General features: G+C 45.4%; 7 protein-coding genes across 7 annotated transcripts; 4 read left to right on the top strand and 3 right to left on the bottom strand.

Moving 5' to 3' along the window:
• H6S33_002312 (uncharacterized protein) lies at positions 1–1,497 on the top strand (the record flags this gene model as incomplete). Its single annotated transcript, XM_044833687.1, has 4 exons — positions 1–395; positions 512–850; positions 964–1,194; positions 1,260–1,497. 4 exons carry the CDS (start codon positions 1–3, stop codon positions 1,495–1,497), a joined length of 1,203 nt encoding a protein of 400 aa, XP_044693455.1.
• Positions 1,498–2,490: 993 nt separating this feature from the next.
• H6S33_002311 (uncharacterized protein) lies at positions 2,491–2,967 on the bottom strand (the record flags this gene model as incomplete). Its single annotated transcript, XM_044833685.1, has 1 exon — positions 2,491–2,967. One exon carries the CDS (start codon positions 2,965–2,967, stop codon positions 2,491–2,493), a length of 477 nt encoding a protein of 158 aa, XP_044693454.1.
• A 2,709-nt stretch (positions 2,968–5,676) lies between these two features.
• On the bottom strand, positions 5,677–6,630 carry H6S33_002310 (uncharacterized protein; the record flags this gene model as incomplete). Its single annotated transcript, XM_044833684.1, has 2 exons — positions 5,677–6,001; positions 6,071–6,630. The coding sequence occupies 2 exons, from the start codon at positions 6,628–6,630 to the stop codon at positions 5,677–5,679; spliced, it is 885 nt and encodes a 294-aa protein (XP_044693453.1).
• Positions 6,631–10,178: 3,548 nt separating this feature from the next.
• Positions 10,179–11,251, bottom strand: H6S33_002309 (uncharacterized protein; the record flags this gene model as incomplete). Its single annotated transcript, XM_044833683.1, has 2 exons — positions 10,179–10,852; positions 10,921–11,251. 2 exons carry the CDS (start codon positions 11,249–11,251, stop codon positions 10,179–10,181), a joined length of 1,005 nt encoding a protein of 334 aa, XP_044693452.1.
• Positions 11,252–12,909: 1,658 nt separating this feature from the next.
• On the top strand, positions 12,910–14,879 carry H6S33_002308 (uncharacterized protein; the record flags this gene model as incomplete). The annotated part of the gene is made up of 4 exons (XM_044833682.1): positions 12,910–13,171; positions 13,372–13,577; positions 13,635–14,610; positions 14,677–14,879. The coding sequence occupies 4 exons, from the start codon at positions 12,910–12,912 to the stop codon at positions 14,877–14,879; spliced, it is 1,647 nt and encodes a 548-aa protein (XP_044693451.1).
• A 913-nt stretch (positions 14,880–15,792) lies between these two features.
• On the top strand, positions 15,793–17,800 carry H6S33_002307 (uncharacterized protein; the record flags this gene model as incomplete). Its single annotated transcript, XM_044833681.1, has 3 exons — positions 15,793–16,123; positions 16,197–17,710; positions 17,774–17,800. The coding sequence occupies 3 exons, from the start codon at positions 15,793–15,795 to the stop codon at positions 17,798–17,800; spliced, it is 1,872 nt and encodes a 623-aa protein (XP_044693450.1).
• Positions 17,801–19,578: 1,778 nt separating this feature from the next.
• On the top strand, positions 19,579–21,408 carry H6S33_002306 (uncharacterized protein; the record flags this gene model as incomplete). Its single annotated transcript, XM_044833680.1, has 6 exons — positions 19,579–19,618; positions 19,725–19,945; positions 20,069–20,149; positions 20,219–20,497; positions 20,566–21,173; positions 21,237–21,408. The coding sequence occupies 6 exons, from the start codon at positions 19,579–19,581 to the stop codon at positions 21,406–21,408; spliced, it is 1,401 nt and encodes a 466-aa protein (XP_044693449.1).
• Between the last annotated feature and the right edge of the window lie 232 nt (positions 21,409–21,640).

Genomic DNA, 21,640 nt, shown 5'->3' with positions numbered 1-21,640 from the left:
ATGTCCTATAACTCCACAAACTATTGGAGTTCTTCCCCGAGCCGTCCTGACAGCGACAATCCATTCGAGAAATATAAGGCTCAGAGGAATTCAGGTAGCTCAAACCTGGGGTTCAGAGCCCGGAAAAGGGGATATGGGATTAATAAGGCCCTAAAGGTCTTGGGTTTGTTGTTTGTGTTTGGAGTCCTCGTGGTTGCGTGGAAAGGGTACACAGGGAACCTCTACGGCTATGGTCTAGGCTCACTCGATGCCAGTGGGGAGCATACAGCAATCAAAAATGCAGGATCGATAACGGACCTTCTCGCTGAGAAGGCAGCGGCAAGAGAGCGGTTACTCGCAAGTAAAGGGAATGTGCAGATAGGGAAGGAAAAGGCTTCATTGGTGATGCTTGTTCGGTACGATCTCCTTCGGATTCTATCTTGTTCGACATTCCCCCACATAAAACTGTTATCATACCATTTTTATCAGGACATCAGCTGATCAGTGCATTCTGCGTGTTTTAACTCGCCAGGAACCGTGAGCTCAAAGATGCACTCACAGCGATGAAGCAGATAGAGGATCGCTTTAACCGCAATTACCACTATCCATGGACCTTCCTCAATGACGAGCCATTCACAGAGGAGTTTCGAAATCACACCACTCGCATGGCATCGGGCGCCACCGAGTATGGATTGATCCCGGAGGAAGAATGGAGTATGCCCGAATGGATATCGGAGGATAAGTTCCAGGAGACAATCAAGTGGATGTCCGAGAAGAATGTCATTTACGGTGATTCACGGACTTATCGCCATATGTGTCGTTATAACTCGGGTTTTTTCTGGAGGCACGAGGCATTGAAAAAATATGACTGGTGAGAACCATCCCATAGGCCTAATCAATCCCGGACGGGAACAAGAAGGCGGAGAAAGTGGTGTTACATGCTGTTGTCGGGATCTGGGATGCTAATGTAATGGGCAACTGCAGGTACTGGCGGGTGGAACCGAGCACAAGCTTCTACTGCGACATGAATTATGATCCGTTCACGTTCATGCGCGAGAATAACAAGAAGTACTCATTCGTCATATCACTTCCAGAATATCGTGAGACCATCGAAACACTTTGGTCAACCACACAGGAGTTCGCGAAGCTGCATCCACAGTACATTGCAAAGGATAATTCGCTGGGATTTATTACCGACGATGAAGCTAGCAAAGGGTGAGTTAAATTGTCAGACCTGCCCATTTTGCCCCCACAATTTTGCTAATAGTTATAATTTACAGAATCGAGGGCACCGATTACAATAACTGCCACTTTTGGTCCAACTTTGAAATTGCCGATCTAAACTTTTGGCGTGGGGAAGCATACACCAAATACTTTAATTATCTCGACAAAAAAGGCGGTTTCTATTACGAACGATGGGGAGACGCTCCGGTTCATTCAGTCGCAGCCGCTCTATTCCTCCCTAAGGATCAAATACACTTTTTTAGTGACGTTGGTTACAATCACGTGCCATGGTAAGTTCAACCCCCACTGCCCCTTTGCCTAACCATCTCATGTTTTATGCGCACATGCACATGGTGTCACCAGCAATCCGATGAGAAAGAAAAAAAAAAAAGGCTCACCAACTACGATGCGCAGGGGACGCTGTCCAGCGGATGACGAGAGTCATGACTACGCAAGGTGCATGTGTCCGTTCGAACGCGAAGAAAGTTTCGATCTCCACCAGTGGAGTTGCCTGAAAAGATGGTGGAAGCTACATGGTAAGTCATGAAGTGTCATTTTATACGTCAATCTACCCTCTGTTATCGTTCTAATATGCACAATTAATCTAATTGGGATCCCGGTGGTGCTTTACAGGACTCGATGAGCACGGCAAGAAAGTTGACTAATTAACGTTGGTCTTTGCTTCCTTTTTGTTATTTTATTTTGGCGGGGTCCCGACGTTGCAGCCAGCTGCGGGGGCAAAATAAGCAATTTTTCGTTTGGAGGTCCTACCAGCGCGTTTTAAGAGTAGGCGGGTTACTTAAGTACGGGTGGACATTCATTCTTGCTGCAGTTCCTGCATATTGTGTCCTTCATTTACAATTGGCGTTATCATGTGGTCAGAATTAGCAAAAGTAAAAGGGGAAGAGCGAGGATCGAAGAGGATTAGAAGAGGGGATCAAAATAGTCTTTAATCATTGATATCTCCGGCGGCCTCGGACTTGATATATGTGCGAAAGTCATTTCTATAAGGTCATAACAAAAGTTTATAGCCGCCATGTTAAAATTAAAAAGCAATCTGCATTGTTCGAAAGGCGGGGGGAAGTTGCCAAAGAAATAATTACGAGGAGTATGTATTGGAGTATGCAGTGTACTACACCTTATTGTGAGCTGTCCTGAACCACCGCTGAGTGATCCTTAATGCAAATAGATCCGAGCGAAATAGATGATCCTCGGTATCCATATGTGAAAAAAAGAGATTTAAATTTACAAAAGAAAAAAACTAAAACGCCAAATCCAGCAACCTGATCATTTCTTAACCTCAAGCCTCACCAACTCATCCTCGACCGCCTCGTCAACGACGAAAAAGCTACCGACCTTCCTCTTGGCCCTGTCCACGGCGTTCCATGACAAATCCCCACCATCGCTCACACCCACATCGTCCAGCTGCTCCTCCGTGCCCATAACATCTTCGTAACTGTACTCGCTCGCCAGGTGGACCTCGTCTCGGATTGCCGCAACCGGCACTACGCCAAAGGTCTTAACTTTGGTCAGGTAGCGTACAAAGTGTAGGTGGTCGTGAAGTGAAGCCGGGTCGGCAGGTGGTGAGAGCGCGGATAGGCGCAGGAGGTGCGCGAGTGTCGACGGTGAGATTGTGGGCGTACTCTTGGTGGAGGAGGGGTCGGAGCTAGGTAGGAGCGTACGCACCGACCAGCTGGGGTGGGGGAGGATAGTGCGGGTAGAGTAAGGACGCTGTAGGCAGGGGAGGCGGCGGAGGGCGGACATGTTTTGATTGGTAGATATGTCTAAGGTTCGATACTGTGCTTGCTCTGGCAGGGATATCAGAGGGAATTCGTGATGCTTGGCAGTGATTTCATGGATGAGCGAGCCAAGACATTGAAAGCTTAAGTGCTTTTTATTAGTATGATGATAACAACGATCTTCTTGTCCGAAACCTTCTCTACGTACCTCTACTCTAAAGCTGGAATAAATTACTCTGGGACAGAGAGGGGAAATTCATGCTATACTCTACCGACTAATGGCTCTAGGCAGCCATGCCTAAACCAAGAAAAAATAGATGAGTCCTAATATCAGAATGCGCATGATTCGGTAAAGAGTCCCGATGATCATTACCCCGCGTACCAAATCCCATCTTCCTTCGATAGAATATTCCATGGCCGATATGTGACTCTCTCCCGGTTTCTTATAGATTGGGACGTCAGATATGACGGTTGATCTACATGACTAGAAACAAAACCAAGTTCTGGATACCTCTCTGGAAGATAAGCGGACGATATGGTGGGTGTGGTTCCGTATATATATAGTGACCCGTGATGTGACTTATTTAGTAGTTTTCGCTCATCATCATGATGAGGGACAAGGCTGGGTGCCTCTATCACCAACCTCTGTGTTTGTGCGCAGTTCTTATTCGCTCGTCTCCTATATTCGAAACATCCCAAGACGTTGATCAACATCCTCATATATCGCCGTACATACATACGCGAATCGATATCGGCCCCACAAACTCGCCCACCTTCTTACTCTGGATCATGGGTTGGGGGCGGCTGGACGGGTATGTGGGGGGATCGTCAATGCGCACGGGCTTTTTTGATAGCCCGTTTTGCCACCGGCGAGCTGAGAGGCATCCGTGGATGTTTTTGTGCTATGGCATTTTGTGATGGGAAAGGCATGGGACTTGTTTATTGTGATGAGTTGTCACGTCAGGGGTCAGTAGGTAAAGTTGATCCTTTGTCACGGAGTGATCTGCAGAGGGTGGGAAGTCACATGAAGTGTGACGAAGGCGAGGTGAGTCGGCGTGTTACAATTACAAGGCTGGGCTTTTCTGTGACTTGTGAAGTATCTGCTTGCAAGATGGTGGGTAATGATTCTTTCCTTACATGTAGGGGGAGCTGTGAAAGTTTACTGGGGCGTTCTGGATAGAGAAGGACTGGATACATGAGTGTCAGCGAGGTTGTCTGTACTAATGAAAGGGCGAGGACGGATACCCAATCAACCCACCAGTCATATCGGGGTAGACAATGACACAATGCGAAGTAAGTGGGCTAATTGCACGACCCGTATATCAATACCTAGAACAGTTTGGATCTGTAGTTCCTGTCCCCTATTTGGCGTCATTTAATCATGCTGTATCACTCGATCTTTAAAATGGCTCTGTTGTAAACAAGATTGATTACATTTCGGAGGGGCGAGAGTGAGGATTGGTTGTTAGACTGGAGCGCGTGCATGGGGCGTTGGCGGGACTACTTGTAACTACATGCACTTAGCACACAGATAAAGTCAACATGACGTGTCCGGTCTCGCTGTCGACATGCTATTTGAAAAGCCATATGTGCATCCAGAAAAAGATAGCTATTTATTTTCGTTATTACTACACCCTTCTTTACAAGTAAACGATAGATTTACGTGATATGGGCCGTTGCAGCATCATAAGAAATCACTCGAAGATATCAAACCATACAATGTAATCCTTAATTGCCTATGGGTCCCACGGCGCGTAAAGAAGGGTTCATTAAATAAATTTATCGGCGAATTCCAAATAGGGAAACTCCGGGCGGAACCTATCCTTCTATAGTCAACCAAATGTCCCTACCCCCACAATCACATAGAAGACACATGATCCCAACTAACCCAGGGATTTTATTCCCGGGCTCTTTCCTAACCTCCTATTCTCTAAAATATTCTAGTCATTGGTGGTATTTGGAATCTTGGAGTATTTAATAGAGATCATGATTCGGATATCAAACCACAGTTGAGTGAGGAGAGGCAACTACAAGCACAGTATCAAGACAACCAAAAATGATACGAGATGTTTAATAAAATGAATTTATGTATAATAGATCGCTCTAAAGCTTTGGTACGAGTAAATATATGATCTTATATCTATAGTCAAATACAAAATCCATTGAACCTTGCACTAATTTAGATCATGGACCATCACTCGATCAGTACTATTTAATGTCTCTCCTACGGCAGTGTGTTGTGAGCGTGCGCATAACTATCACAGTAATATACCGTGCTAGTATACCCTAAATTGGAGTCCAAAGAGAGGGGGGGCTGCTGGACCGCGCCGGGTTCTGGAGTATTCCACTACGTAGCATAATGTCTAGGTGTTACTATAGGATGCTGTGATTGTGATGCTAGTTCTTGCACTACAATAAACCATGTAGTTAGAATTCTTGATACGTAATTTAAATTTGTGAACGCAACCGTTGTATTATTTAGATTCTGTCTAAGCTCTAAGTGGAAGCAAAAACAAAGGGGGCTGCGAAACTAATCATAACAAAGACGAGGAGCGATGACAGGACAAGATGGCTAAAGAGAAATCATCAAAGTAATATGAAGGTTATAGAGTAGAGAATCTAAAGTTATTGCCGTAAGAAATACCGATTCGAAATTACAGCAAAAAAGGGGGAAAATATCGGATAGGAAACCCATGACGCCTATACCAAGTTGCTACTGATAATACTCCATCCTTTACTCGTCGTCATCGTCACTGGTATCGTCAGTCCCAAACTTCAAGAACTCTGCCAGTCCACCTCCCTCGCCCCTAGCCCACTCTTCCCAGCTATCCTTTGGCGCCTTCTCTGCTGACTTCACAAACAGCGCCAAAAACCTCACCCACGACTGTATCCACTCGACATCCAATGTCCCCTGCGCCTGGCGGAACTCAATACACCCCACCGCTACTAGGCTTTGGAAGTTATACTTGTAATCCTCCCCCACACCTTGCTCACAAAGCAACTTGCTGATGCCCCCAACGCTCTTCAGTTCTTCGATCAACCCGACCAACTTCACTGCACTACGATTCCCACGATTAGACCAGCCGCCACCTTCCCCATAGATATATCTATGCTTTGGGTGCCAGTACATCTCAATGTCACGTTCAAACACCACGACTGCCTTTGCCAGTCCCTTTATGTTATCGAGACTAAACCCCCCGCGGCGACCCATGTGGACACAGAGTCCGCAATAAGGCGTAAACTCAACCATGTCCTTCCCAAGAGCCCCAAGAGCAGCGGAAATGCCAGTGACGGCAAAATCGATGGCGTTGAAGGCGCGTAAGATGGGCGTTTCGACGACGATACCACACGAGTGATGAGCCATGGCGTCTGTGATACCACGATGGAGGCTGTGACGGGTGGTTACAAGGTAGTGGCGTGGAGATGGGTGGTCCCCGATCCAGTCGACGACGGGATGGGGGAGCGTGGGGGAGCTGGGGATAAGTTGTGGGCCTGCAGCGGTGACGAGGGTCGTTGGGGCGGTGTAGGGACCCGAGGCTGGGGAGAAGAAGGGGACTGAGAGATGAGTGCGGAGATGGGAGGCGATAGTGGTAGTAGAATCTTGGGAGATGGGGAGATGAGTTATGAGCTCAAGAGTGAGACCGAAAGTGAGTATTGTTTGCGGTGGTTTGATGGTTTCGGAAAACATGTTGAACTGAAAGAGAGGTTTGCTTATGGTTATGGCTGTGGTGGTTGTGGTGGTTGTGGTGATTATGCTGGTCTCTGCAGATGAAGTTTGTGAGTATGGTGGGAGGTGTAGTGGGAGGTGTGATTGGAGGTGTTGTGGGAAGTATGATAGAATTTGGCGGGGGGTGGATGGATGATGGTACAGAAAAAGCTAACGTTTACAGGGCCCTATACTTTATGCGAAAACATCATAGCAGCAGCACGAGTGATACTCTATGATTCCATATTCTATTTCTACTTGTTCTCATTCTCATATCGCCTTTATATCTCCTACAAACTCGTACCTCTAACCTCTACAGCTCTTACTACATCGCTCCTCAACGCTCGAACTCAGCTTCTCGAAATGTCTCACTCCGAAACGCATCACGTGATTGGCTTGTGACTCTTTGTTCTGTTTTTGTAGATTCAATCACTGGCTTATATTCCATCATTTATCTGGTCGAAGGGCTACATCGTGGTTAAAATTCTACGACGATCGTTTTTATATTTTTACATAGGCGTTGATTAGAAAATTTGTGGGGTGGGCAAAATCCTTTAATGCATTCTAGAAGATCTTAACTTTTAGCTGTATCAGCAATTTCGGCTGGGGCTTAACACTGCAAAAGTTAAACCATGAGCTGATCGTAATAGCGATAAATAATTATCTTGATTGATAAATCTATATAGAGGATCAGGAAAGCTAACTGGTCACGTTCGAATTCCTGGACTTTGGTGGTAGCTTCTGCAGATGTGCATGTAGTCACGAGACTATATATAGGCTTTTTGGCTATCTACGTCCCCTTCAGCTGCTATTTATGACTCACGGACCCTAGTAACTCACAGCCGACAAAGTGCACCCAGCGGAAAACCTACCTATCAAAGCCGCGAGTCCGGTTCCGCGGATTTTAGTCGCAGTACAAAATGTCAGCGCTTACGCTTAACTTCCCTTATTAGGTGGTCTAGTTCTTTGAATGTCCGCGTGCACGTTGTAAAGCTGTCCTCATGACATATGTACAACCTGGGAGCTAGTATACCATCATCGAAATTATATACGAAGGTCGCCCTGAAAAGCCAACCGTAGTGAATGGATACTTGATATAACTACAGCCTGACTCCAGCAGGTCATTCAATAGGTCATGAGGTAACATCGTAGCTTCTGGACCTATATCTAGCATCCAAAATTAAACCTACATATGCATAGTATACTATGGGGACATTGCCAAAGCTATAAATACATCCTAAAACGCAGAGGCACGGTGCTCTTATCTGCAAGGAACGATGTGTATATTCAACTTGAGCTTGTATTAAATAAAAACTAATAATATCATATCCGTATCCTAGCGAGTTTTCTTGGTTTCAATATACTATACACTGGAATAAACCTGATCTACACCACAGCTCCTATATATACCCGGCCAGCAAGGCTCACAGACCGCGCGTAATCGACTCTAACTGCATTTTAATAGAATTGAACCTACAAAGATTTAAAGTTATTTACGCCCATAAAATACTAACAAGGGTCACTAATGAATTAACCAATCAAAAACGGCAGCATAAGAATCGTAGGAGATATCGAGTGATAAACTATGAAGGAAATCACGTGCGGTTGCGCAACCTACTGCTTATTATAAAGATGAGATGTGTATGGGTCTGATTTGAAACTAAACTTTGGTCTTTCTCTTGAGGTATTCCGATGAGATTTATCAAGGCACAATTTACCGTTGGTTGGAATGCGGATCAAGACCAGCTCATATTGATGTCAACTTCTCTATGAGAGCGACGGGTATCACTAGGGCTATGGACTATAGTTACCATTAATTGTGATTTTACACTTTTGTTGTTCATTTCATTGTCTTCTATAAATATAGAAGGCATTTGCGCGTTTGCTTTAGTAGGGGGACCTAACATCGTACTAGTATATTATAGTACCGACCAACAATTCCCTTTTTGATAGGATAGTACAGTCATGGGTGCACGTGTATACATGATCGGAACCCTCATGGTCACCCCCACCCTCACCTCCCACCAACCATGGCCAGCACTCTCATATATATGTATTTACGGGTATCGTCCTGCAGTGGGAGGGGGGGGCCTTGATGAGTACTACGTACCAAGGATAAGTGAGTAGAACCGTTGACACTGACAGGATTTCCGGCGTGGTAGAGTGAAAAACAAACAATTGCAAGACATCATCCAAATCCTTTTCACTGAGTGTCTTATTTAATCAAGTCCCCCCCCCCCCCCCCCGTTTGCCAATACCTGGCGTATAATGTAGGTACTGGACCACGACACCGTAGGACGGCTTTGAAGAATGGAGTCATTAGGATGGCTCGGTTTTGTTATCAATCCGCGTGATATTTCATGACTGGCGATAGGTGATCATGACTAAGAAAATATAGTAAAATCAGGATGTCTCAGATTCCTGGCGCTGCGTTATTTAACATTACAGTAATTGTAGCCATTGATTGCGAGACATAAAGGTCGGAATAACAAGGCCCCGTCGAGATGTCAATATCACCAGTTCTACAGAGTCCAAGCCATTTATCTCCCGTTGGCGTTAGTGCAATCGGATCCAGAAACGTGTTTTCAGGATAAGCTTCCAGCTATGAAAACCTGCATTCCCCCAACCTCCCAATCAATCCTCCTACGTTAGTTCTGAAACAGGCATTTGAAACAACTCTATCGACAGTTCCCTGTCATCATCTCATCTCTCCACATCATCAGGTTTTTCTTACCGGCATGCGCTACGTATGTATGTATATGTATGTCCGTCTTATGGGGCGTTAGGAGTCTACCAATCCTATTTGCCTCGTTTTTTTCTCCAGTAAGAACTTGGGCGTTTTCACGTCACGCCAACGCAGAGCTATCATAATTGAAACGAGTCGTTTTTCTTAGGGTGTTTAAGAAGTCCGGCGAGAATCTCGATCTTAGGCATTGAAAGGCTCTAGAAAATACAAGGGTTAAACCTTTATGTATACGCATGTCTACACTACATTTACTTCATCTTGAGCTGAGTGTTAAAGCTGCAATGTAGTACGAATAAACACAAAACTACAATAGCAAGGTAAATGTTCCTACAACGATAAGTAAAGGTCTGGCAATGCTGCCGGATAACTCGGAAAGCTACATGTAGTAGGCAAGCTACATGTAGTCATGTGTAGTTCTGCCGGAACGCATTTCATCGATCTCTTGGGTAGCAGGTTGATAATCCGATAGCCGAATTAAGCGTGCCAGGATAACGATGGGACGAGCATCAAAGCGAGGTTTTATACAGAAATTTACACAATGGTAAGATACATGTATTTGTTCGAAAAATTAGGTTATGCAATTTTATTTTGACAAAGATAATCGATCTTGTCGATTTTGGAAAAACCATCAATCATAGAATACAAATAAAAGTGTTTTGTGCAAAGGCGCTCAGCTACCCTCCGATAGAGCAAATATGGCAGGAACCCATTTTCAGTCTAAGAAAAACCCATTACTCCCAATAAACCAATTTTCAGCTCGTTAGCATCATAAAAAACTCTTACACTATAACCTCTCTTCTGCCATTTTTTCCAGTACTGAAAAGCTTGGCCTTTCCTTCCCAGCCTTCATTCCCTGCACCAGCCTATGATAGACTTCCTGCACTCCATCTCCTGTTTTCATACTAATTCCTTTCCCATCTGGGCTGGTATAGAGTAGTTCGGAGTAGAAGTCGAGTTCCTCCGGCTGGGCGAGTTTGTGTTTCTCGATTGCGTCTCGGGTCTCCTTCTGAATCCATTTCACAATCTCGCTTTGGCCATCCATACGCTCATTCTCTCCCCCTTCTATAACCTCCACCGCCACATATCTCTCTAGATCCAAATCAACCCGCGGCTGTTTTTGCTGTACTGGTTTCTTCGAGCCCCAGCTCAAGCTCTTCTTTCTCGTCCTTCCCGTCAGACTAGGTGGGGGCGAATTGAGAAGATCCTGCTTGTTGAGAACAACGCCGAGATAGTGGATCGAGCACGCACGCTCCTGCGTATACGTTATGACATACACAAGCTCTTCGAATGCCTTCTGAAGAGCCTCGGGGCTTGAAGTAACGTCTATGAAGAAGAGAATTGAGATTGCCTGGCCTGGCATGGCCTTAAGAAATTGAAGCCGAATCCCTCGACGGTTTGTGCCGCCAACCTCGATGAAGGTTATCGTCTCGCCTTTTTTATTGACCACAACCTCTTCCACTATATAATTGTCAGAAACGTCTCAATGGATTTGCATTTTTTTTTTTTTTTGCAACTGGAAGTAATACCGAGAAAATCGCTCGTGGGCTCCACATCTATGTATTCCCCAGTTTTTATCCTGGTCACGAAAGTCGTTTTCCCACTTCCCTCGAGTCCTAGAAGCAAACATCTTTGGGGTGGTGTAACGTCATCGCTAGCGGTGGAAGAGGAGGAAGTAGAAACCATGGTTCCGCGTGTATGGAGACAATTGCAATTGTCGGAAGAGGAGATACAGGTACTACATATACCAGTATCAGCACCGGCAACGCTATGGGCCGTCTTTCCTTGAGAGGTTTTGCGGCGGGGCCGGATTGCTGAAAAGAGCCCGAAGCCCGAACATAGGCGGCCTATAAAAGACATAATGGCGGAGCTCAGTAGAGAGGGTGAGGCTACACTCACTCGCTCGCCCGAACGGGGAGTGTGTTGGTTGGAGTGGGGGGTGTCGAGGGTGATGATGATTATAAAAAGGGAAGATTGAAGATCAGATCGGAAATTAGATGATGACGCGGACACTCAAGCACAGCTGATTGCAACCGTCGGGAGAAATTCAATGGGGAGGGCGACCGAAAATGAGAAGGGAAAAAAGCTTAAGAGCGCCCTTCCTTGGATACATATAGAATTTCTCCACGCGTCAGTCAAAGCCAATCGAGAGCACGGGCAACACATACCCCTCCTCTCTCTTTCCCCTTAGAGCAACATACATGTACAAATCGTGGTTGATCCTCCGCATCATATCGGAGGATTATCAAAGGTTGAACAGTGGGAATCAGGGTTTTGTACTGCATTTGGGTTATCGGAGGCGGTTACTCTCTCCCGTGTGAGACATTGGTTCAGATTGCTGGCTTGCAGACCGGGATACACGGCCTACCAAACTACATGCACTAGCTACTCTAGAGCATGTAGGTATGTGCTCTAGACTCGAGTAGAGTAGAGTAGAGTAATTCATCTGGTACTCGTACTAGATTCTATGGGAACACAACAGCAATTCACGGATTCCTCGATTGTAAACACGTCTGGGGGCACTCCGAGGAAGGAGAGACGTTACATCTGAGGGGTTGCATGGCATGGGATGGGTTGTCATTTGCTGGCGAGTGATTGATGGTGATTTTGGGTGCCGGTTAAATAAGGCTTCTTTACCTACTCTGGAGGAACTAGTAGGACGGCCCGGGAGTTCGGGTCCTGGGAGGGATGTGATTTGCAGAGGTGAAAGCGTTGGTTGTAGTTTTTAGTCTAGCCTTTGATTTTTATTATGCAAGTGAAGTGCAAGTGAAGGTGCAAGTGCAGTCTGTTTCTTGAATTTCAGCTGAGTTTGCGAGTCCTCAGTGTGGGTGAGGGTGGGGGTTAGTTGATAGAGAGAGTGCCTCAAGATGTATGATATCATGAAGGCATGGGAGAGAAGGCAAAGCTTATATTTTATCTCGCTGATTCTAGAAATTCGTGTACATAGAGCTTATTTGAAGAATTCGCGTACTCCTTGCCGTCCGTAGCATATTATGTCAGCAAACGGTGGACGTTAAGCTCGCGTGTGCGGGCGGATGTGGCCTTCAATCTGGAGAAAAATCATGTATCTTCTGGAGGAGCAAAAAAGGTACATGATGTACCGGTCCTTCTTCTTATTCTTCTTCTCATCTCCTCTCCCTCCACTCTACTCTACTGTAGTTTTGCTTGCTTCGGGACTTAGCGAGATCTCTAGCAGATGCAGTAGCAGGGTTAGGTGAGCCTCATCGCCAAGTCTTCCCGCCGACCACTAACCCAAATACTTCCCTACCGCGGGGCATCTCTTGACTTTTTCAACAACATCCACCCTTGCCTGCATGACCTCAAACTTTTTTTTCTATTCCACCAAAGAAAAAAAGAGTACTGATTCTCCATTCTCATCAGACATCCATCAAGTCCAAATTCCCACCTGTTTGCAATTCATGCAACTTGTCACCGTGTGACTCATTACTATAAGTACAACCTTTATTTGTACCCTTCGCAGCAATCTTTTGTTGTTGTCGAGCGGTTAGCCTACTCGAATGGCGAAAAACACGTGCCCGGGCTGTGCGAGTTCGAACCCCGCCGACTTCGACGACAGCAATGGCACACTCGTGTGCACGAACTGCGGGACAGTCCTGCAGGACAGTCAAATTGTCTCGGAGATCACCTTTGGCGAGACGAGCAGTGGGGCGGCGATGGTGCAGGGGAGCTATGTCGCTGAGGGACAGACGCATGTTGGTGGTGGAGGCAAGTTTAGGAGTGGGACCAGTCTGGAGAGTCGTGATGCTGCCATTATGCATGGTAAGAGTGACCATGGCCTTTTTTTTCGAGTTTCTTCCTTTTGTTCTGTTTGGAGGAGGGCTTTCTATTGTTGCGGCGATTAGCGTTGTTCACGATCTAGCGCCTCCTTCTTAATCTACATCGGAATAATTATTTTCCGGAGTTGTGGTCAATCATAAAGATGTTAGTTCTGTAGCTAATATGCCTCTTCCGAATTATAGGCAGGCGAAAGATCGTACAGCTTGCTGAAGCACTCAAATGTCCTTCACACTACGTCGACACTGCTCAGCGATGGTTCACGCTCGCTGTAACAAACAACTTCACCAAAGGTCGTAAAACCCAATATGTTATCGCCTCCTGCTTGTATATCTCCTGTCGCAACGAAAAGAGTTCTCATATGCTGATTGACTTCTCTGATATGCTTGGGGTAAGTCTCCTTCCCCACATACTACAAGCAAATATTAATAACTAGCTTCTATGATAGATCAACGTATTTACTCTCGGGCAAACATACCTTAAGCTTGTTCAAACACTAGAAGTCCGCCTCCCCCACATCGACCCCACTGTTTACGTCCACCGTTTCGCCAAGCACCTCGAATTTGGCGACGACTCTGTCACCGTTGCCAACGATGCCCTGCGTCTCATCCAGCGTATGAACCGTGATTGGATGGTTCAAGGTCGAAGGCCATCCGGCATCTGTGGAGCAGCCCTTCTCCTCGCTGCACGAATGAACAACTACCGCCGCTCAGTCAGAGAAGTTGTATACATTGTCAAGGTTGCGGACCTCACTATCCAGAAGCGTCTAGATGAATTCAGGGCCACGAAGAGTGGTGATCTCACTGTTGAGGAGTTCCGGAATATCTGGCTGGAGCAGGGTCATGATCCTCCTAGCTTTGGCCCAAAGCCTTCAAGGAAAAGAAGGGTTAGGGAGGTCAACGATGATGGTGAGGTTATAGGCGATAAAGAGACTGATACGGAGCAGCCAGCGCAAAAAAGGCAGAGGACGGAGGCTCCAGCGGTCCCGGTGGAGCCAAGGAGGGATAAAGATGGCTTTGTTGTCCCCGAGGTGCCGATTGATCCTGCGCTGCTTCAGGCTGGGGCGAACCCTACACCACCGCCATCAGGTGATGCGGAGCCAGATCTGAATCAGAGCGGCTTGTCGGGCGATGCAGATCATAATGATGCGATTGCCGAGGCGTGTATCGAAAGCGAGATGATGGCGCTGATCGATACACCTGACTCCACGAAGGCTGTCGAGGAGCTGAAAGAGGCACATCGGAAGGAACTTGAGGAGCTTGCTGCGAAGAATCGTGAGTCGGGTGTCAGCGATGATCCGGATGATCTGAGGGATGTGGATGATGACATTGAAGTCATGGGCGCGTTGCTGGGGAAGGATGAAGCGGACCTTAAAGAGAGGATTTGGGTTGAGTTCAATAAGGACTATCTGCGGGAGCAGGAGTGTAAGCTCCATCTCTATTGTTATGGTGGTTTGTGGTTTGTGGCTGATGGGTGTCGTTGGTGGATAGTCAAACGTCTCAAGCGCGAAACCGACCTCCGCAATGGTATCGCAAAACCTACAAAACGTCGTCAGAAGAAGAGGCCAAGAGATAGCACTAGCGAGGACCTTGCGGCGACGCCCGCAGAGAGTGCGAAGCAGATGTTGCAGCGCAGGAGCTACTCAAAGAAAATCAACTATAAGGCCATCGAGGGTCTGTTTGAAGATGACTGATATGGGGCTATATTTGTATTGTCCCCCTTCTCTACTGACTTTGCTTCATATCCAGTTATAAACTACGGCTGTTGATTCTTACTTTTCCTTCCACTTTACTTCCCTTCAGATGTAAATACCTCCTAGGGCTCGCTCATGGTGATGCGAGGGTGTTGATGTGTTTCGATGGAGTTTTTTTTAATGAGCTTTTTCTTTAACCGCGGTGGGGTTATTACTTTATGGCATACATACATACATAGCGGTTGGATTGTGAGTAATAAAGGTCTCTTTTAATGAGCATAACATGAATCGGTTGATTCATGGTGTATCACTCGGTGTTTTGAGTTTTTTTTTTTTTTCCGCAAATACAAGGTGTTGTAGGCATCCACCAGGAGATAAATGGGGAACATTACAGGCAGCAACATTCGTGTGGGGTGAATTCATCTTATCCGGGATTAACGTTAATGTTCTTTTGGGGAAAGTGGCTGAGGCTGAGGCTAGCGCTGGGGACTGAGTTGGAGATTTCTGGAAGAGGTAACTATCGTGACGTCAAGGAAGTGTCGTGAATAGTTACATAAGGCCTAGGTATTTTCTCTCATACTTTTTATTCGGTTATCTCCTATTTTATTAATGCGGTCAGGCTATGAGTTCAATTGGATTGATATCATGGCGCTATGCGTCATCATAACTCGACGCATGATAATCTACCGCAGAATGACATAATAATTTTATTTTTAATCTCGTCCCTCCTCAACAACGGAAATCTATATAAGTACATAACTTATGTACACAGTTAAAATCTCTTCTTCTTCTTCGCCTATCCTCGCAATTGAAGTACTCAGAACTTTCATCATATTTCTTTCCCTAGATCTATATATGGGGTGCAACATCTCAAGCAATATACTAAGTCAATTAAAATTCTAACTCACTCATGATGAGTTCAGTTACTGTTGTTTATAATCAACTCGAGAATAGAGTAGGTGGACCTTTAATGGGACCTCATATAAGGCCGACCTTTCGGTTACGGCCTGATCGTTTGCGAACTGTCCCCGATTTACGGATAAGCACGGCTTCACAGGATTTGACCAGACCTTCGGTCACGCTAATTTATGAGAATGGGGACCAAGAATGGGAGGATACATCACTTCCTTGTTTCTCACAGGAGATGTTGTTTTTGTGTGGGTTTATTGGAGCCAATACTCGGGGGAGAGTTTCGATAGAATTACTCCACAGGGGAAGGAATGAGCTGCCATGGCTAGGCGAAGGTATGTGAAATCCCAACGTTGTTCTCTGGATAGCATGACATATGAGCAAAAAAGTACTTACTAGATCCCATAGAGCGAAATGTACGTTTCGCCTTTAAATTTCTTCGTAACGCATCACTGGCAACGTATAACATCACGGATGGCACCGCTTGGTTTAATGGACGAATGCTTGATTGGCTTTACTGTTCTCTATGTGCCGACCCGGTAGAAGAACGAAGAAAGATCAGAGAGACGATCCTCGTCACGGCGGCTGCTATCGATTACCCCCAAAACCAAAAAACCAATCACGACTGGGTGTTCGAAAAACAGATTTACACAACAATCCTGTGGGTTTACAGATTGATCAATCGTTATTACGTCGACTGTGAGAATAGCATGCAGCTTGAGGTAGCTGCTGCCATATGCAAGATTTGTATTGTTCTATCAGCTCATGGCGAGTTTGAATTCTACAATCCTGAGAATCTCTTTTTGCGTCTTATTGGAGCATATGGGAAGATATATTGGAGATGGTGTCTACAGGCTATGGATGTTGCAACTCATCTGGGCAAACATTACATCGACAGAGGAGAGAACAAAAAAGCCCTGATATTGTACGAAGAGTCATTGGAACAATATGAAAAGAGATGCGGAAAGGATGGTGTCATTTCTCTGCGAGTGGCTGATCAAATTGGAGTTGCTTACCGGAACATGGGCCTTTACGACAAGGCTTTTGAATATGCCAAACGCGCGGTGGAAGGTTATCAAAAGTCTTTAGGGAAGGAAGACTTTGAGACATTGATGGCGACCAACAACATGGCTCTGGCATATATGAATCTAAAGAGATATGATGAGGCCCTGGAATCCAACGCTATTGTGGTCGCTGGTCTTAAAGAGCATTTCCGGAACTGTCCTTCTGTAATTACACGTGCTATTCGAGATACGGCTACGATCTATCAGAAAAGTGGAAACCTCGGAAAACGTATCGAATGCCTCAGAAACCATATGGCAGAATCTTGCGAGATTGCAGGATATGGTATGGGCCCAGAGACTTTTGAGAGTGCATTCGCAATGGCCCATGCCTGTATTCCAGAAAAAATAGACACGCCAGCAGCCCTCGAACAGTTTCGCTTGTCTTTTGAGATGGTTAAAGACGCAGCATATTTTTATGAGGAAAACAGAAACTGGTTTCATTTCGAAAAACTCGAAGTGATGGATACACTGATTACTGGCTGGATCTACCAGGGCGAAATTGAGAAGGCGATGGAGAATCAAATTTTGAACCTAGCATATAGGCAACAGTGTCTAGTAGCGGACCATCTTTCGATAGCTCAAGGCCATCAACAGCTGGGATATTTATACACGCTCTCTAAGAGATATCCTCTGGCTCTAGAAGAGTATAGAAAAGCGCTTATACTTTATTCTCAGAACGTGGGGCCTGAGCATATATATGTTCTCAGAACTCGCTTTGATACCGCTGTGTGCTATTCATTGCGGAACGATTTTGAGAAGGCCATCGAGGAATATTCAGCTGTGCTAGTCACTATGGAAAGGGTGTTAGGAAAAGAGCACAATCTGTGCTTAGTAACTACAAAAAATCTCAAAGAGATGGTAAGCTAACGCTTTTTGATAGATGTATGGAGCTTGAATATATATGCTAATATATTATTATAGAAATCGCTTTATATCCCTCTATTTTAGGAGGAAATAAGGACTTCGAGATCGAAAAACTGGCACAATTTGGTTTATTCCGGGGCTCATCGCAATATTACGAACTAGTCAGACTAAAGATCATCTTTGGTGCATGAATCCAACAATTATCGGACTGTATCTTTGCGAATAGAATGGGCGTTTTGTTATTTACATTTTGGTATCTTACTTTCTGTAAAAAGCTTATTGGAGCTACATGTACTTTGTAGTACTAGCTGTTTGCCAATGTGTATCTGGGGGTAAATTACATGTAATATATAGAAAATTGAATACTATGATTGAGATAAACAACGTGTTTATTATATATATTACCAACTACACATATATCAATCTCTATAATAACGCATGCATCAGCTAATATGTTTTTTTTTTTGTTTAATTCATACTCATGCATCAGCTAATACATTATAATGTAATGATTAAACCATAGTACGATTCGAAAACCTTACCATGTGGTAACTGTGAAAATTCATTATTGAAAGAACGCAGCCAGGGTAGGATAGAAGCAAAATAAGGTCAAAGAATTGACCAGTCTGTCTATATGCGCCTTAAGACGCGTACGTCGAATTTTTTTTGTTGCCAGCTAGCTCCCCACGAGACGAGGATGGAAAAATAATTATGAGCACATAGGAGTCTATAGGAAGTATTAGATTATTAGATCTGTTATTTTTTTCACTATTTTACGAGTAGCTCACAGTCGAGGTAGCATTGAGTTTGTCAGTTTTAAAAAATTGGTCCTGGTCTACGTCTACTTAGATAGGGTTATCGTATAGCTATAGGTCAATCGTAGACATACTTGGTGTTCATATATCATGTTGATTGTTGTGCTTAAAACCACGTATCGAGGTTTAATATGTTTGAATCATGAATACGCACTCGCATGCATAAATAGGCACCAATGAGAGGTTAGACCATACTTAGGCTAGAGAGAAAAGTGATTACAAACCAATAAACTACTATTCAAAGTCCATACATTTCTACATTTCTCAGGTATAACATGCAAGCAGGTCAAGGCCGGTTCTAGGCCACGGTTGCTTACTCATCAAAAAAGCAAATGATTGAACAAGCAAGTGAAGGGTCTCTTCCGTAGCTCGATGATAGGTAGAGATTGCGGCTCTTCGATAAGATGAATTCGATACATGTGATGCTCGCTCGTGTCGGAAGCTACCCCTGCCTTGTCTTGTGCTCATCGCAGTGGAAAAAATAGACCCTTGTTTTGCGCAATATATCCCTAACCCTCAAACAATTGGGTGTTTCCCCGGACAAAAAGAATTCATCCAGCAAGGGTCTGCAATTACGGCATCGGTTGGGTTTGAAATTTTCAGGTGAGAGCTAGGCTGCAAACGGAAGTGGTAACCAAGGAAATGTAGTACATGAGGATCAAAAAAAAAAGTGCTCTTTTTTTTTTGTCTGGGTTTTTTTCATACCTCTGCAGCGCTGCTCGTTCTTTATTGTCCCCCGCATCCCCACCAAGAGAGAAATAGATCCTGGCTCTATCACATCAATTACAAAGATAGATTGGGAAAAATAAAGCGTGCCCAATTCGAACGAGTCATAGTTTTTGCACCCGTTCTCCACACTGCTTACCGTACTGCTTTGCTTGCCCAGAGAGTGGCCCTCGTTATATAAGGTCCTCTGGCTTCCCTTTTTTCATCGCCCAACACCAACAAAAAACACAACCACATCCCACCTCAATCTTTAGATATAATCTCCCAACCCAAAGCTCCCTTACATCAATAAAAATCCATCTCGAAGAATCACATTCCATCATGCCTCCTGCCGCTAACGAATCTAACGGCTCCCCAAACAGTATAGCTCCCCTCCTCCGTCAGATTTTGCTGTGTGAAAATTCCACAGTCCCTGATTGCTCAATTGGCTCCTCCTGTCAACTTTCAATACTAACAATCAACCGTAGAGGATGCCTTCCAGGCAGTTGACCCAGAATCCCGCACCCAGCGCCCTCCAATTAACACCAGAAACCCCTACCAGCCTGTACCGGACTTCCTTAGCAATGTTGGCTCATTCAAGATCATTGAGAGCACATTGAGAGAGGGCGAGCAATTCGCCAACGCCTTTTTCGACACTGCTAAGAAGATTGAGATTGCCAAAGCGCTGGACGATTTTGGTGTTGATTACGTATGAGTCACTTCATCTTCACTTTTTTTTTTTGAACATTCGGCTTCCCCCGCCCGATTACCCGGAGATACCGGAGCTACCGAGGCTTTAGCTTAGAACACTTTATTGACGATTTGGATTTAGATCGAATTGACCTCCCCTGCTGCGTCAGAGCAGTCAAGACTTGACTGTGAGGCTATTTGCAAGCTCGGATTGAAGGCTAAGGTTTGTGTTCCTTTTTTTTTTTTTTACAGGAAAAACACAGAAAGCTTATACTAACTCCCGGTGATATAGATCTTGACTCACATCCGATGCCACATGGATGATGCTCGAATTGCTGTCCAGACTGGTGTTGATGGTGTCGACGTCGTCATTGGAACTTCATCTTTCCTCCGTGAGCACTCTCACGGAAAGGATATGGACTACATTGCGAAGGCTGCCATTGAGGTCATTGAGTTCGTCAAGTCGCACAACATCGAGATTCGTTTCTCTTCAGAGGACTCATTCCGATCAGATCTCGTCGATCTCCTCAGCATTTACCGCACCGTCGACAAGATCGGTGTGAACCGTGTTGTAAGCTCTTCCTATTCTCCAAGGATAAAGCTTTCTACCAAACATGTGACTCACACAGGGAAACCTAGGGTATTGCCGACACTGTTGGATGTGCTTCTCCCCGCCAGGTCTACGACCTCATCCGAACTCTCCGTGGTGTCGTCTCTTGCGATATCGAGACTCACTTCCACAACGATACCGGATGTGCCGTTGCCAACGCCTACTGCGCTCTTGAGGCTGGCGCTACCCACATTGACACCTCCGTCCTCGGTATCGGTGAGCGTAACGGTATCACCCCTCTCGGTGGATTGATGGCTCGCATGATCGTTGCCGACCGTGACTACGTTATGGGCAAATACAAGCTCCACAAGCTTCGTGACCTTGAGAACCTTGTCGCTGAGGCCGTTGAGGTCAACATCCCCTTCAACAACTACATCACTGGTTTCTGCGCATTTACCCACAAGGCCGGTATTCACGCAAAGGCCATCCTTGCCAACCCAAGTACCTACGAGATTATCAACCCCGCCGACTTCGGTCTCACCAGATACGTGCACTTCGCGTCTAGGTTGACCGGATGGAACGCAATCAAGAGCCGTGTTGAACAATTGAACTTGGACTTGACCGATGCGCAATGCAAGGAGTGCACTGCCAACATCAAGCAGCTTGCTGATGTCAGGCCATTGAACGTTGATGATGTGTATGTTTACCCTTGCAAACCCTGAGATGTTATCTTGAATGTTTCTAACGTGGACCTATTTAGTGATTCCATCATCCGTCAATACCACTTCAACATCAAGACCGGCAAGGACACCCCATTACTCAAGGGTCTCGACCACCCTGCTCCCGTAATCGATGAGATGGCTGTCGATGGTGAGCCAGCAGCCAAGAAGCTGAGATCTGAGATCGACCAGGACGCTACCAAATGCTGTTAAGACCTATGCCTATACCACACCCGTCATAACTCCCTGTAAAAATCACAGAGTTTTTTTGGCGTTTCCTTGTTCTGTTTTCATTTGTAGGAATGCTTATGCATTTGGTGGAAAAAAATTTCTTGTTTTCTAATCTTGGAGTTTTTTGATGATTTAACGTAACCGGAGGGGTGGTTGGGGAACAAAAAATGAGGAAAGGAGCGCAAGTCGCGGATTTTTTGTAAATAAGATCGTG

This window comes from Morchella sextelata (assembly GCF_020137385.1).
Source record: "Morchella sextelata strain SCLS chromosome Unknown scls_12, whole genome shotgun sequence".
Taxonomy (NCBI): Eukaryota; Fungi; Ascomycota; class Pezizomycetes; order Pezizales; family Morchellaceae; genus Morchella; species Morchella sextelata.
This window is presented reverse-complemented; position numbering and strand designations above follow the sequence as displayed.